The following is a 14,403-nucleotide window of genomic DNA, read 5'->3' on the forward strand; positions in this document are numbered from 1 at the left end:
CTCATTAATATTGTTTAGTCGCTCAGTTGTGTCTGATTCTTTGTGACCCCATGGACTGCAGCATGCCAGGCTTCTTTGTCCTTCACCATCTCCTGGAGTTTACTCAAACTCAATGTCCATTAAATAGGTGATGCCATCTAACCATCTCATCCTCTGTCATCCCCTTCTGCTCCTGCCTTCAGTCTTTCCTGCATCAGGGTCTTTTCCAATGAGCTGGCTCTTTGCATCAAGTGGCCAAAGTATTGGAGCTTTAGCTTCAGCATCAGTTCTTCCAACGAAGGGTTCATTTCCTTTAGGATTGACCAGTTTGATCTCTCTGCTGTCCAAGGGACTCTCAAGAGTCTTCTCCAGCACCACAGTTAGAAGAACTGCCACAGTCAATTCTTTGGTACTCAGCCTCTGTCAGAAATGGTTTTTAAAGTATGAAGAAGATCAGATGATTTTTCTCCTTAGTCATGCTAACAGAAATTATATTTATGGACTCTCTATTGACCATCCTTGCCTTCCTGAAATAATATGTTATTTTAGAATGTGCTGTTCAATTCCATTTGCTCAATTTATTTAAGATTTTAAAAGCAATATTCATAAATGAGATAAATCTCTAGCTTTCTCTTTTTATGCTACCTTTATCAGGCCTCAGTTGTCAATTTCTCCTTACCTATTATTAATAAATAGAATTTGATAGTTTTCCTTCTTTTTGTGCTCTGGAACAGTTTAAGAAACATTTGGTGGACACAGGGAAGAAGAGGATGGGACAAATTGAGAGAGTAACATTGAAACATATACATTAGCATGTGTAAAATACAGAGCCAGTGGGAATTTTCTGTATGATGCAGGGAGCTCAAACCTGGTGCTCTGTGACAACCTAGAGGGGTGGGATGGGCTGGGAGGTGGGGAGGGAGGCTCAAAAGGGAGGGGACTCCTGAGAGTACCTTGGACTACAAGGAGATCAAATCAATCAATCCTAAAGGAAATCAGTCCTGAATATTCATTGGAAGGATTGACTGAGGCTGAAACTCCAGTACTTTGGCCATCTGATACTAAGGGCTGACACATTGGAAGAGATCCTGATGCTTGAAAAGATTGAGGGCAAAAGGAGAAGAGGGCAGCAGAGGATTAAATGGCTGGGTAGCATCACCTATTCAATGGACATAGTTTGAGCAAACTCCAGGAGATAGTGAAGGATAGGGAAACCTGGCGTGCTGCAGTCCATGGGGTCCCAAAGAGTGGGAGATCATGTAACAACTAACCAGTAACAATGTCATGTTTGATCTAGTAGAAAAAAGTATTTTAGAACTTAAGTACTGTACTTTTGGAAGGACCTCAGAGTCATTGAGTTCCAGTCACCAAGTTCCTTTTGTTAAAAAAAAAAAAAAACAAAATTTATTTGGCTGCCCTGGGTCTTAGTTGCAGAATGCAGAATCTTTAGTTGGGGCAGGTGGGATCTAGGTTCCCCGGCCAGGGATTGAACTCAGGCCCCTTACATCAGGAGTGCAGAGTCTTAACCCCTGCACCACCAGGGAAGTCCCCCATCCAGTTCCTTTTAACACTTGGCACCCCATTTAGTTGAGGACTTCCAATTTGCTGAGTGTTCCTGATTTAATAAGATTTATGAGATAGTGCCACGTACGTACCCTCCAGGGTTGTCTCCAATTTCTAATCCCCAGAGTGGTCCCCAGGCTGAGATTTTGGATGCCCCTACCCCTATCCCAGAAGCCTCCTACTTTCTCTGAGCTGGCCCCGACTCTGCAGTCATTTAGCTACTTGGAGCCTCAGCCTCACATAGGAAGTGGGTACAAAGCCCCTCACCCTGGAATAGTTGTGAGGATTAATTGAAATAATGGGTCTGAGTGCTCACTAAATGTTAGATTCCCAGATTCCAATTACTTCCCGTTACCCTGTCTTCCTTCCAGAATCTTGGAATGTGACATAAGGAGGTTCTGAGAATAGATTCGTTAGAACAAGGCTTCTAGCCACTGTGGTCGGGTATGAGGAATGGATAGGAGCTCTTACCTTGCCACTGAGGGAAGCTTTGGTTTCTAGTATAACTGGATTCTTGGGAGAGATTTGTGGTCCTACCCTTGAAAGGCAAAAGGATTGCTGTGCCGTTTGCCAATTCAGGAACCATGAATAGATATATGGTGTCCCGTTCCTGGCAGATCCTGAGGAAGAAATTGGTGAGGAGTGTCAAGGGCCCTGGGAGGAAGAGTGGAAGATTGAACAGATAGGTATTTTGAAAAAGGGAGATGCAGGCATAGGAGGTGGCCTTGGATAAACAAGGCCGCCCTGTACCTGTTGGAGTTGCAAAGGAGAGAGTTTCAGATTAGGCTTCAGAAAGACTGAACTCTCACCCCTGCCCTGCAGCCTACTCTGCCCTTGGCATTGGCTGCACTTGGAGCCCCTAAGAACTGCTCTGAACTCACCCTTCTTACTAGTAGGAGATTGAGAGAGAATAATGCCCAGCGTCAGGGTAGGGTAATAGATTAAACTTATGGACTCTGGAGCCAGACTTCCTGGGTTCAAATCTCTATCACTGGGACTTCTGAGCTTCCAGTGCAGGGGGTGTGGGATCTTATCCTTGGTTGGGTAACTAAGTTTCCACATGCCATGCTGGGCGGCCGAATGAATAAATAAATAGATGCAACTTTAAAAAAAAAAACAAAAAAAACTGTTCAAAAACAAAGCAATCCTCCCAATCCCTATCACCTATTAGTCATGTGACTAATAATAGTATTAGGCAGGTTACTTGATTTGCTGTGCCTCTTTTCTCTTCTGTAAAGGGTAATGATAACATTAGTAACCTACTGCACTGATTTATTGTTGAGGGTTCAGTAAGTCAATACATGTAACAGGCTTAGAATAGTGCCTGACAATGGCCAATTGTATTCAATCAATATTAATTTTATTTAAAAATTTTGTTATTGTTTTTTTTGGCCACACTATGCAGCTTGTGGGATCTTAGTTCCCAGACCAGGGATCAAACATGTGCCCACAGTGAGAGTGCAGAGTCCTGACCTCTGGATCACCAGGGAATTCCCAATAAATATTAAATTGTATTGATAAAGCTTTTCCCCATATTTCCTTTAGATATATGATTTTTTAAAAAATTGTTCAGTTACTGGGACTTCCCTTGTGGTCAGTGGCTAAGAATCCACGCTCCCAATGCAAGGGGTCTAGATTCAATCCCTGGTCAGGGAACCAGATCCCACATGCTGCAACTAAGACCCAGAGCAGAAAAATAAATATTTTTAAAAAGTATTATAGTTACAGACAAAGTGCCTCACCGTCGCACTCCCTTTCTCACTGGCAATCACTTTCCAGAAGCCTATGTGTCTCTTTCCTCTCTGTATGTTACAATTTTATTACAAACGTGTGCATCCATAAGCAGCTGCCGTGTGCGGCCCATTTTTCAAAGTGGTTTCATACATGGCAGCTCATTTCACCTTTTCTCCACTCGGAAAAAAGGTGTTTTACCCACAGTGACCCAGACACACGCTAGTGCCATGTCCAGTCCTGTGACTTTATCGAATGGAGTTTTCTTATCTGCCCCTAACATAGCTTTCACAGCTTGTTGTTATGAACCAGGAGCCAGCCAGGGTTCATGTTTTGTACTTGTTTGGAGTATTATTAGTCTAGAACATCCCTCATACTTTATTTTTTTCCTCGCGAGATTGACTTTTTGAGGAAACTGGGTGAGTTGATGTGGAGATTGTGTTATAATCTAGGTTTGTCTCTTTGATGTTGAACTTGCTTCCCTGTTACCCATGCCTACTTGGCAGGTAGAGGAAGACTCCCTTAATCCTCAGTTCACACTGGGATGGAGAGATTTGTTCCCAGCTCCAAATCCAAATTCCAGAGAAAAGACAGGATGGCCTCTCTTGGATTAGTGCTACATGAGTTTTCTCTTTGAGGGCTGTACCACAGTTCAGTGACTGAGAACAACACATGTTTATTTTTAATTTTTTGGCTGAAGGAAATGGCAACCCACTCCAGTATTCTCACCTGGAGAATCCCGTGGACAGAGGAGCCTGGCAGGATACAGTCCGTGGGGTCATAAAGAGTCAGACACAACTGAGCAACCAACACTTTTTGGCCGCACTGCGCAGCACGTGGGATCTTAGTTCCCTGACCAGGGATTGAACCCATGGCCCCTGCTGTGGAAGCATGGAGTCTTAACCACTGAATCACCAGGGAAGTACCCACAGCACGCATTTATTATCTGAGGGAGGCTGGAAGTCTGGCACGTATTAAAATCCAGATGTTAGCAGGTCTGTGTTCCATTCTTGAGGATGGAAGAAGGAATTCGTTTCTTTGACTTCCTGTCTTTTAGAGACCACCCACATTCCTTGCCTCAGGGCCCCTCCCTTTGTCTTCAGAGCCAACAGTGTTGCATCTCCTGCAGATCCATCGGAGTTCAGGGTGCAGGCTTTCCCCATCACCCCTCACTGCCTGCGGTTACTTGTGCACATTATTGGACCGAAGTGAAGGACTTAACTAAAGCCGGGCTGGTGAATATTTCAACACCTGGCTCCTGGAGAGGGAGATGCCCCATCGATAATAGTTGCCAGTTTCTAGGGCATAAATACTCCCATACTGGTCAATTTCAAGCTACCAATAGGATTTCAGCAGACTTGAAAACTTCCTGAAGATGTAGGTATGGAGAAGGAAATGGCAACCCACTCCAGTGTTCTTGCCTGGAGAATCCCAAGGACGGGGGAGCCTGGTGGGCTGCCATCTATGGGGTCGCACAGAGTCGGACATGACTGAAGCAACTTAGCAGTAGCAGCAGCAGCAGCAGCAGCAGCAGCACTGCATTTAATCCTGTTACATTTCACCTTGCTCAGCACTATCCAGCTTGCTGTTGGCTGTTGAAATCAGCTGGTTTCCAGGGATCGTGTTTGTTTTGTTTCCACAGGGTCTGTACCACCTCTCCATGGACATCATCATGATGAACCGAGTGTGTAAAATGTTCCGTCAAGGCCTCAGGGGATTTCGGGAATATCAGATCATTGAGACTGCTCACAGAAAGCACCCTATCTTCTCTTTCTGGGATGTAAGCTGCTGGGCTTAGTAGGTTTATAAGAGGGTTTAAAGGGGTCCAACAAATAGCACCTCACTTCCCAGCCCAGGTTCTGAATCAACTGAGAGAGAAGACAAAGGATGAAACAGCTGGGAGAACCGGCTGCCACTTGTATTGATGATGAAACTCACATTGGGTGTCATCAAGCCAGATGATTACCTAATACTAAACCCCAGAATGAGACAGTGTTACCGACGACCCCAGTCGGGGCAGTGTTGGGCCAAGGCAGGCCTCCACTGCAGTAGCTGGGTTTCCTGCCCTCTTTTCATAGCAGAGATGGGCAGAGCGGAATGTGGGCTCGAAGGGAGGGAGGTGGGGGTGACTGTGGTCTATTTCTTCTTCGAGATTCACCAGAGAGTTTTAAGTTACTCCCTCTCAATGTGAAAGGAGCAGGGCTAGTCATGTTCTCCTAGTACAACTCCCTCCACATGGAGAGAAGCATCAGGAGTGGGGAAGGAGCCATCTCCTTTCCAAGGGCGATCAAAACGGCCAGAAGAATCCTGGGAGTCACAATGGAGCCAGGATTTCCCACGTACCTCCCAACTTCATCTTGTCTGCCTTCTTTCCTTCTGTCCTGTCCCTCCACCTGGACAAGAAGGAGACATTTGCAGGGCCATCCTGGTGACCATGCTTTCTAGATTTTCTAGAAGGTCTCAATTTCAGATATTTTATCCCAGCAGTGGATCCTGAGGCCCTTTTTGGCTCAAAAAAGTTCACCTTTCTGTTAAGTTGTTCTGGGTCCCCAAAGGTGTGTTCATTACTATCCGGGGCTCCAAAGTTTCCTCATCCAGTTCCTGGACAAACCCTACCCAGAATCCTGTTTGCCAAAAGTGACTAAACCCAGCCCCACCTCCCCCACTACATCTGGTGATTCCCTCCGAAGTATTTCCCGGCATGGTTTCTGAAGGCTAGCAGCCAATGAGGGGGTCACAGGGGGTGGTGATGGGGGACAGGGAAGTGTCTTAGATTGGGCTCTAAGGGGACAGCAGGTAATGTAACTGTGTGTCCATGGCTGAGTTGAAGATGTAGCAGGAAGTAGGCACCTGGGGGCAGCTGGAGGAGAAGGATTTGCCCCATCTAAAGACATTGAAATTCACATGTTTTGAAGATGCTATGCTATGCTGCTAACAAGTCTGCAGCCAGATTCTGCCCTGAGATGAGAAGGGATAGAGTAGGAGAACCGTAACCTCAGGAAGGACATTCTGGTACAGGCTGTCACACGGTGGTGAAGGGAAGGGCCCTGGAGACCAGGAGTCTCTGGGTTACCAGACTTGGGGTGATGCCTGGGCACCTGGAAGCTGAAGACCAGATGACAGGCTTGTCATCAAGGGAGTGCGAGGATAAACTTAACAACGTTGCCCTGTCTGTATGGGCCAGCCTATGGGGGTCATACAGCTTCCGGGCAGGGAACCCGGCGGGCTAGGGAGTAGCGTCAGGCAGAGAGCCATAGACTAGTTTTCAGTGAAATATATGAGTCCAGACCTCTGTGAATACTATATCTTTCTTTCATCAGCCTCCCTGAGAAGCACCAGATGGATGCACAAACTATAAATGGAGGAAGACAGGGATCCAAGTGGGCTCTGGGGGAGGAGTGAGGTGTGCTCAGAGAAACGAATGAGGGTCCTAGTGTGGCTCAGCTGGTAAAGAATCTGCTTGCAATGCGGGAGACCTGGGTTCCATCTCTGGGTTGGGAAGATCCCCTGGAGAAGGGAAAGGCTACCTACTTGAGTATTCTGGCCTGGAGAATTCCATGGGGTCATACAGAGTCAGACATGACTGAGCAACTTCACTTTCCACTTTCCCTAGTGTAGCACGGGATGGTGGCCAGGGCCTTATTTGTCCCTGTTTTCCCTTCTTCTCCCCCATCATAGCATTTTCCCTCTTTCTCTGCCCCTTTCCCTACTCTTTCCACATCCTCCCTGCATCTGTTAGGAAATAGGGTTGGATTAGCTCATCCCTAAGACCTCCTACACCTCTTCTCCCTGGCCATCCTTTAGGCCAGGACCATTTCATTGTGTGATTCTTGGGCAACTTCCTTCATCCACTTCAAATCCCCAGCGGGGCTGCTCAGTACTACCTGCTTTGTCCTGATGATGAAATGGAATAAAATAAGCCGTGCCTGGCTTGCTATAGGCACTTAGCGAAGATAGGCTTCATTTGTTCCTTCCTGTTTTATCCCTCTTTCTGTTCATTCTTTCCCCTTCCATACAGTAAGTTCCCTACGAAGAAACCTTCAATTTGTGAACTTTCAAAGGTGCATACGTGCATCCCATCAATGTCAGATGTGAGTGAAATTGTAGCTGGCCCTCTGTCTCCTTCTGCTGACACCCTTCAGCTCTACCATCTCCCACCTCCTCTTCCTCCTCCAGTAGGTAACTCTTCTTGCCTGTTCAGTCGATGCCAGCCCCTCTGTGCCAGCTGTTGCACTGCACTACTGTGCTTTTCAAGATACTGTACTGTCAGATTAAAAATGTTTTCTGTATTTTTTTGTTTGTTTTTTAGGCATTATTTGTGTGGAAAGTATTACATACCTATTACAGTACAGTACTATGCAGCTGATGGTGTTAGTTGGGTTTCCAGGCTGTTTGTTGGACTTAGAACAAACTGGACTTACAAAGGTGGTCTCGGAATGTAGGGGACTTACTGTACTTCCCTCCCTTTCTCTTTTGCTTCTGTTTCCTCTTTTGGCTTCCCCTCCACCCTCTCTTTGTCCTCCTTTCCCTCTCCCCACCCCTGCTCTCTCTCTCTCTGCCTCCATAATAACATATTGTCAGTTCTGGTCCCAAGTCTTGTGTAGAGTTGGGCTTTTGAGCAGAGGTGGGCATTTCTCAAGGCTGCCTGCCTTGCATGGTGGTCTAGTTACACAGAAGGGTCTCAATGCAAAATTCTAGAAGCAGTCTGGCTGATTCTCCTTCCTCTCCTTTTTTGTTTTTGTTTTTTTCCAGAAGAAGAAAGAAGGCCGAATCACATTTGATACTATGGACTTCGTTGCAGAGTCGGTATGTATAGAAAGCTCTGACCTTCTGCTGGGAATTTTTTTTTTCTGCCTCATAGTCTCAGAGAAGCTGTGGGCTGGGTGTCAGGACTGCTGGGTTCAGATCAAGTTCTGCTACCAACCCAGTGTGCCATCCCGAGCTAGCCACTTAGCTTCCTCACCCATGAAATAGTTGCTCTCAGTGGTCCCTTTCAGTTCTGGCATCCCAAGACTGTGAGCCCCCCCTCCACCCTGAACCCATTGTTGCTTTATTTATTTTAATATTCATTATTTTTAAAATTTTACTTTATTATTGTTATTACTTTTTAATTAGATTTTTGGCTGTGCATGGACTTTTCTCTGGCTGCAGTGCGTGGGCTTTTCATTGCGGTGGCTCCTCTTGTTGCAGAGCACAGGTTCTGGGCACGTAGGCTTGTGGTTGCGGTGCACAGGCTTAGTTGCTCCCTGGCATCTGAGATCTTCTCTTCGACCAGGGGTCGAACCCATGTTGTCTTCACTGGCAGGCGGATTCTTAACCACTGGACCAGCAGGGAAGTCCACACTGTTGCTTTATAGCTGAGCCGAAGCAGCGGGGGAGATCTCCTGCGCTTGGACCAGTGGGAAAGAGTGGAAGGCGAAGCAGAGGATGTGAGAGTTGCAGACAGGAGAAATAACCAGTGAGGCGGGAGAAGCCCTGACCTGTGTGTGAACTGCCCAGACTTTCCGAGAGGTGCTGGGCACGTCTGTCCTCACCCTGGGCTTGGGTGGCCACCTGAGGAGGGAATGCCTTCACGCGACTTTGTGGTTGTTGTTCGGTTGTTCTGTCGCTCAGTTGTGTCCGACTTTGTGACCCCGTGGACTGCAGCACGCTTCCCTGTCTGTCACCATCTCCTGGAGCTTGCTCAAACTCCTGGCCATCGAGTTGGTGATGCCATCCGACCATCTCCTCCTCTGTTGTCCCCTTCTCCTCCTGCCTTCCATCTTTCCCAGCATCGTGTGACTTGGCCTGTGCGATTTGTTCTCCGAATTTCAAGCATTATTATGTTCCCAGCTTCTCTCCAACAAATCCTGGATATTAAATTAAAATTTGAAATTTAATATCAACTTTAAAGGGGCTTCGCTATTTATAGGAAAGATCTGCAGTTCTCACCCCCATAGACCTGACTCAACCATGGCCTGGAGAAGCCATGCTGGTTTTCCTCTCAGGAAGAGCAGGGAGCACAGAGCTTTCTAACAGGTACAGGGCCACCTGGATCGCTCTGCTCCCCTCTCCTCCCTTGGAATCAAGGTGTGGCTTCTATTGCCTGCCTCCACTGGGCATAATCCAGTTTCTCATGTCCCATTATGTGTGAAGCACAGTAAATCATCCAAATTCTGAGTTTCTTCAGATTTCAAGACCAGACAGTGTCTGACGCTGGCCATGAAAGGTTACCCAAGTTTTGCCCTTCAGATGGGAGAAACTAGGGGTCTTTCTGAGGGCCACAGAGCTCTAGAGATGTGGGCAATTCTGTGCATAGCAGCAGCAGGAGAGAGGAGGACGCAGAGGGTAAGTCCACCTTATAGGCAAGGCCTCTCTGGCTCTGTCTCCAACATGGAGATGGAGAATAACCCACTCCAGTACTCTTGCCTGGAGAATCCCAGGGATGGAAAAGCCTGGTAGGCTGCAGTCCATGGGGTCGCAAAGAGTCGGACACGACTGAGCGACCTCACTTTTTTTTTTTTTAAAAACCTGCTGTTTTGTTGTTGTTCTTCAGTCGCTCAGTCGTGTCCGACTCTTTGCAACCCCACGGACTGCAGCACGCCAGGCCTCCCTGTCCGTCACCATCTCCCAGAGCTAGCTCAAACTCGTGCCCTTTGAGTCGGTGATGCCATCCAACCTGCCCTTTGAGTGACTGGTAATGGGTACCGGGTTTCTTGTTAGAGTGATTCAAAGGCTCTAAAATTCATTATAGTGATATCTGTACCACTCTGAATACACTAAAAATTGATCCGGACACTTTCAGTGGTGAATCATATATAAATTATGTATCAATCAAGCTGATACACATATTTATACATATATAAGCTGTCTCTCAGGATAACACTTGAAAACTAAACTTGAGTATAGTCCATATTAGGACTCTACTAATACTAAACTTCTCAAAAAAATCTTAAGAATTATCAAGGCTTAGAATCACAGACACATTTATTATACCATTTGTGAGACGCTGGAAACAACAGGCACATTTCTAAAACATAGTTTTGAGTGAAAAAAAAGGTAAGTTGCATAAACAATGTCAGCAGTCTTAATATTTGTGTAAGTAAAAGCAAAATCATTCTATATGTACTCTGTGGGCACATGTATAAGTTTGTAATAGTATACATAGGGCTTCCCAGGTGGCTCAGTGGTAAAGAATCTGCCTGCCAATACAGGAGACACGGGTTCGATCCCTGATCTGGGAAGATCCCACATGCCTCGGAACAACTAAGCCCGTGTGCCACAACTATCGAGCCCGTGCTCCCTAATGATAAAAGCCGCTTTAATGAGAAGCCCGCGCACTGCACCTAGAGAGTAGCCCCTGCTCACTGCAACTAGAGAAAACCCACTCGCAGCAGTGAAGAGCCAGCAGAGTCAAAAATAAATATAATAAAAAGTAGCATATATAAATGATTAATTCCAGTGGTGGAGAGCAGGTCTGGATTAGGTGTGACATGGTACAAGAGGATTTTAACTATCTATTGTTCTGGTTTTTAATGGAAAATAGTCATTATATTGTGTTAGTTTCAAAAATTTTATTTATACGTAGGAAAAAGGCAGGAAGCAAGAATTCCAGGTGGCACAGTGGGAAAGAATCCACCTGCCAATTCAGAAGATGCAAGAGATGTGAGTTTGGTCCCTGGCTCGGGAAGATCCCCTGGAGAAGGAAATGACAACCACTCCAGTATTCTTGGCTGGAAAATTCCATGGACATAGGAGGCTGGGGGGCTACAGTCCATGGAGTCGTAAAGAGTCAGACACGACTGAGCGCACACGTACACACACACGCACAAATGCCACATGTTAATGGCTCATTCTGTGTGCCAGGATTATGGACGGCCCCTCTTATTTTCCTTTATCCTTCCTGTACTTTGGAGCAGGAGTCCCCAACCCCAGAGTTGTGGACCGCTACCATCCATGGCCTGTTAGGAACTGGGCCACACAACAGGAGGTGAGTGGTGGGCGAGCAAGTGATGCTTTAGCTGCCACTCCCCATCAGTCCTCATCGCTCACGTTATCACCTGAACCATCCCCCTGACCTGGTCTGTGAAAAAAATGTCTTCCACGACACCAGGCCCTGATGCCTAAAAGGTTAGGGACTGCTGTGCTAGAGGACCACAGTGAGGGAATGGCTGGCCTGCAGTGAATGAAATTGACGGTGCTGAGAAATGGTGTTTGAGAAACAGTTGGGGCTGTGTTTGAGTGGTACTTCCTTTTCTTCATTCCAGATACTTTTTTGAGCTCCTTAGGTCGGCCTCGGTCTGTGTCTGTGGCGGGGAATACAGTCAGCTCCCTGTATCTCTGTAGCAGGTTCCACATCCTCGGATCCAACCCACCATAGGTAGAAAATATTCAGAAAAGGAAAATTCCAGACAGTTCCAAAAAGCAAAATTGGAATAAATAGTTGCAGGCAGTGACTATTTATTGTATTTATGACATTTATGTAGGGTTTACATTGCGTTAGGTATTTTAAGTAATCTTGAAATGATTTAAAGTATATAGGAGGACATACAGATACTATACCATATTAAGGGAAGGACTTGAGCAACAGCAGATTTTAGTATTGACAGGGGTTCTGGAACCAGTCCACTCCTCCCGGCCCCACCCGAGTGGATACGAGGAACAAGGATGACTGTAATATTCGCACCTACCCTTAAGCAGCTAATGGGAGTTAAGGTGATGGAACTTACTCAGAAAGTTAAATAACAATCTGTAGGAATCCACAGAAGGGGGTCTCAAGGATTGAGGGTGGTAACAAGGATTTCCTGGAGGAATTAGGGCCCCAAGTGAGCCTGATTCATAGAAGCCAAAGGCATCTGTGTTTTGCCATAAATAGACCCTATAATAGAAGTCTTAATGGGTTATTGACAGTAAGAAGGAATGGATTTGGACCATAAAAGAAACTGTGACATTTCCATAACACTTGCTCTGCATCAGGCATGTTGTAAGCCCTTGACAACATTAACTCTGGTTTGCCCATATAGTTTCTGTTATTATCAGACAAGGAAACTGGGTCTCTGGCAGAAGAGACTTGTGCAGGACACAAAGCTGGCTGGGAAGTAGCAGGACCAAGTTCAAACCCAACATCTGGTACCCAAGCCTGTATGCTTTTAACCACTGTGCTACACTACCTTTCCGAGTGGATGTGCTCGGCTTCCGAGCTCCTGGTGTGATGACCAGAATTCTCATCATGACCCACTTTCTTTTTGCTTCAAGACAGTTACTGTTATGTAAGATGCCGGCTGTTGTGTTTATTTTTTAAAAAGATTTGCTTCACGTGGACCATTTTTAAAGTCTTTGTTGAATTTGTTACAATATTTTTGCGTCTTTTTTGTTTTTTGGCCACGAGGCAAGTGGGATCTTAGCTCTCTGACCTGGGATTTAATCCGTACCCTCTTCGTTGGAAGGTGAAGTGTTAACCACTGGACCACCATGAAGTCCTTATTGTGTTTATATTGGGGCTTATGTTCTAGAACACCTTTGTTCAATCAAACTCTCAGTGACAATGGAAATGTTTAGTAGTCTGCGTTATCCAGTACAGTAGTCAGCAGACTCATGTAGCCATTGAGACTACATGTAGCTTGTCACTAGTGGGACTGAGGGACTAATTTTTTTATTCTAATTTTATTTATTCATTCATTGGCCGCACTGGGTCTTCGTTGCTGTGCCTGGGCTTTCTCTAGTTGTGTCAAGCGGGGACTACTCTCTAGTTGCGATGCGTGGGCTTCTCACTGCAGTGGCTTCTCTTGCTGCTGAGCACGGACTCGAGGGCGTGGGCTCAATAGTTGACTGCACAGGCTTCGTTGCTCCAGGGCATGTGGAATCTTCCTGGACCAGGAATCGAACCCGTGTCCCCTGCATTGGAAGGTGAATTCTTAACCATTGGACCACCAGGGAATTCCGGGACTAATTTTTAAATTTAATTTAGTTTAAATAGCCACATGTGGCTGTTGGCTACCATATTGGACAATGGAGTTCAAGATTTGTGTGTGTGTTTAGGGTGGGGAAAATGACATAATATATACCTTAACAAAAAAGGGGGCTTTCTGGGTGACTCAAACAGTAAAGAATCTGCCTGCAATGCAGGAGACCCACGTTCGATCCCTGAGTTGGGACGATCCCCTGGAGAAAGGCATGGCAACCCACTCCAGTACTCTTGCCTGGAGAATTCCATGGACAGAGGAGCCTGGCAGGCTCCAGTCCATGAGGTTGAAAAAAAAAAGGTGGGGGTGGCTTTCATTGTGGCTCAGCTGGTAAAGAATCCACCTGCAATGCAGGAGACCAGGGTTTGATCCCCTGATTGGGAAGATCCCCTGGAGAAGGGAAAGGCTACCCACCCCAGTATTCTGGCCTGGAGAATTCCATGGACTATATAGTCATGGGGTTGCAAAGAGTCGGACATGACTGAGCGACTTTCACTTTCTTTTACTTTAACAAAAAAGAGTAACATCATTTCAGAAAGTATTAAATGCTTTGAAGAAAATGATTCTGAGCTTACAGAGTGCTGGGAGGGGCCCTGCTGTTTTAACTCAGATGATCCAGAAGGGAGTCTCTGAGGATGTGGCACCATATGAGCTGAAAGCAGAATAGAGGAGGAAGTGGCAGCCATATTCTTGTGAAAATCCAGGGGAGGAACATTCCAGTCAGAGGAAACAGTCCAAGCAAAGCCTGAGAGAGAGGAGTGAGCCTGGCACAGGCAAAAGACGGGTGGAGACCAGAGAAAGAAGGAGAGCGGCAGGAGGCACGGGTGGAGGGCAGTCGGCAGGTAGGGAGTCAGACCACGTGGGGCCCCAGGCTGTGGTAGGAGTTCATATTTTCTCCTGGGACTTCCCTGGTGGACCCGTGGCTAAGACTCCGTGCTCCTGTTGCACGGGGCCCGGGTTCGATTCCTGGTTGGGAAAACTAGATTGCACGTGCCGCGACTAATAGACCCTACACATCACAACTAAGATCTAGTGCAGCCAAATACAAACAAGTATCACCGCACTGTTTCCCTGGCAGGTGGGAGTGGTGGGCGAATGCCTGGATCTGCCCACTCTCGGTCCATGAGTCCTGGCTTAGGAGGGTTAGCTGAGAGTCTCTGTAGGTTCTCTTTGTTCCTTAGGCTCCTGA

At 46.5% G+C, this 14,403-nt stretch overlaps 1 protein-coding gene across 3 annotated transcripts in view; it reads left to right on the forward strand.

Moving 5' to 3' along the window:
• CNBD2 (cyclic nucleotide binding domain containing 2) overlaps window positions 1-14,403 on the forward strand; it is a 62,140-nt gene that overhangs the window by 11,722 nt on the left and 36,015 nt on the right. For 2 of the 3 annotated variants that reach the window (XM_061437445.1, XM_061437448.1), the window contains exons 3-4: window positions 4,916-5,053; window positions 8,026-8,079. In XM_061437445.1, coding sequence (XP_061293429.1) covers window positions 4,916-5,053; window positions 8,026-8,079 — 192 coding nt within the window. Of the gene's footprint in view, window positions 1-1,947; window positions 2,178-4,915; window positions 5,054-8,025; window positions 8,080-14,403 lie in introns of those variants that run through there. The other variant, XM_061437446.1, reaches the window with a different exon arrangement.

This window comes from Bos javanicus, chromosome 13, assembly GCF_032452875.1.
Source record: "Bos javanicus breed banteng chromosome 13, ARS-OSU_banteng_1.0, whole genome shotgun sequence".
In the NCBI taxonomy this organism is placed as follows: domain Eukaryota; kingdom Metazoa; phylum Chordata; class Mammalia; order Artiodactyla; family Bovidae; genus Bos; species Bos javanicus.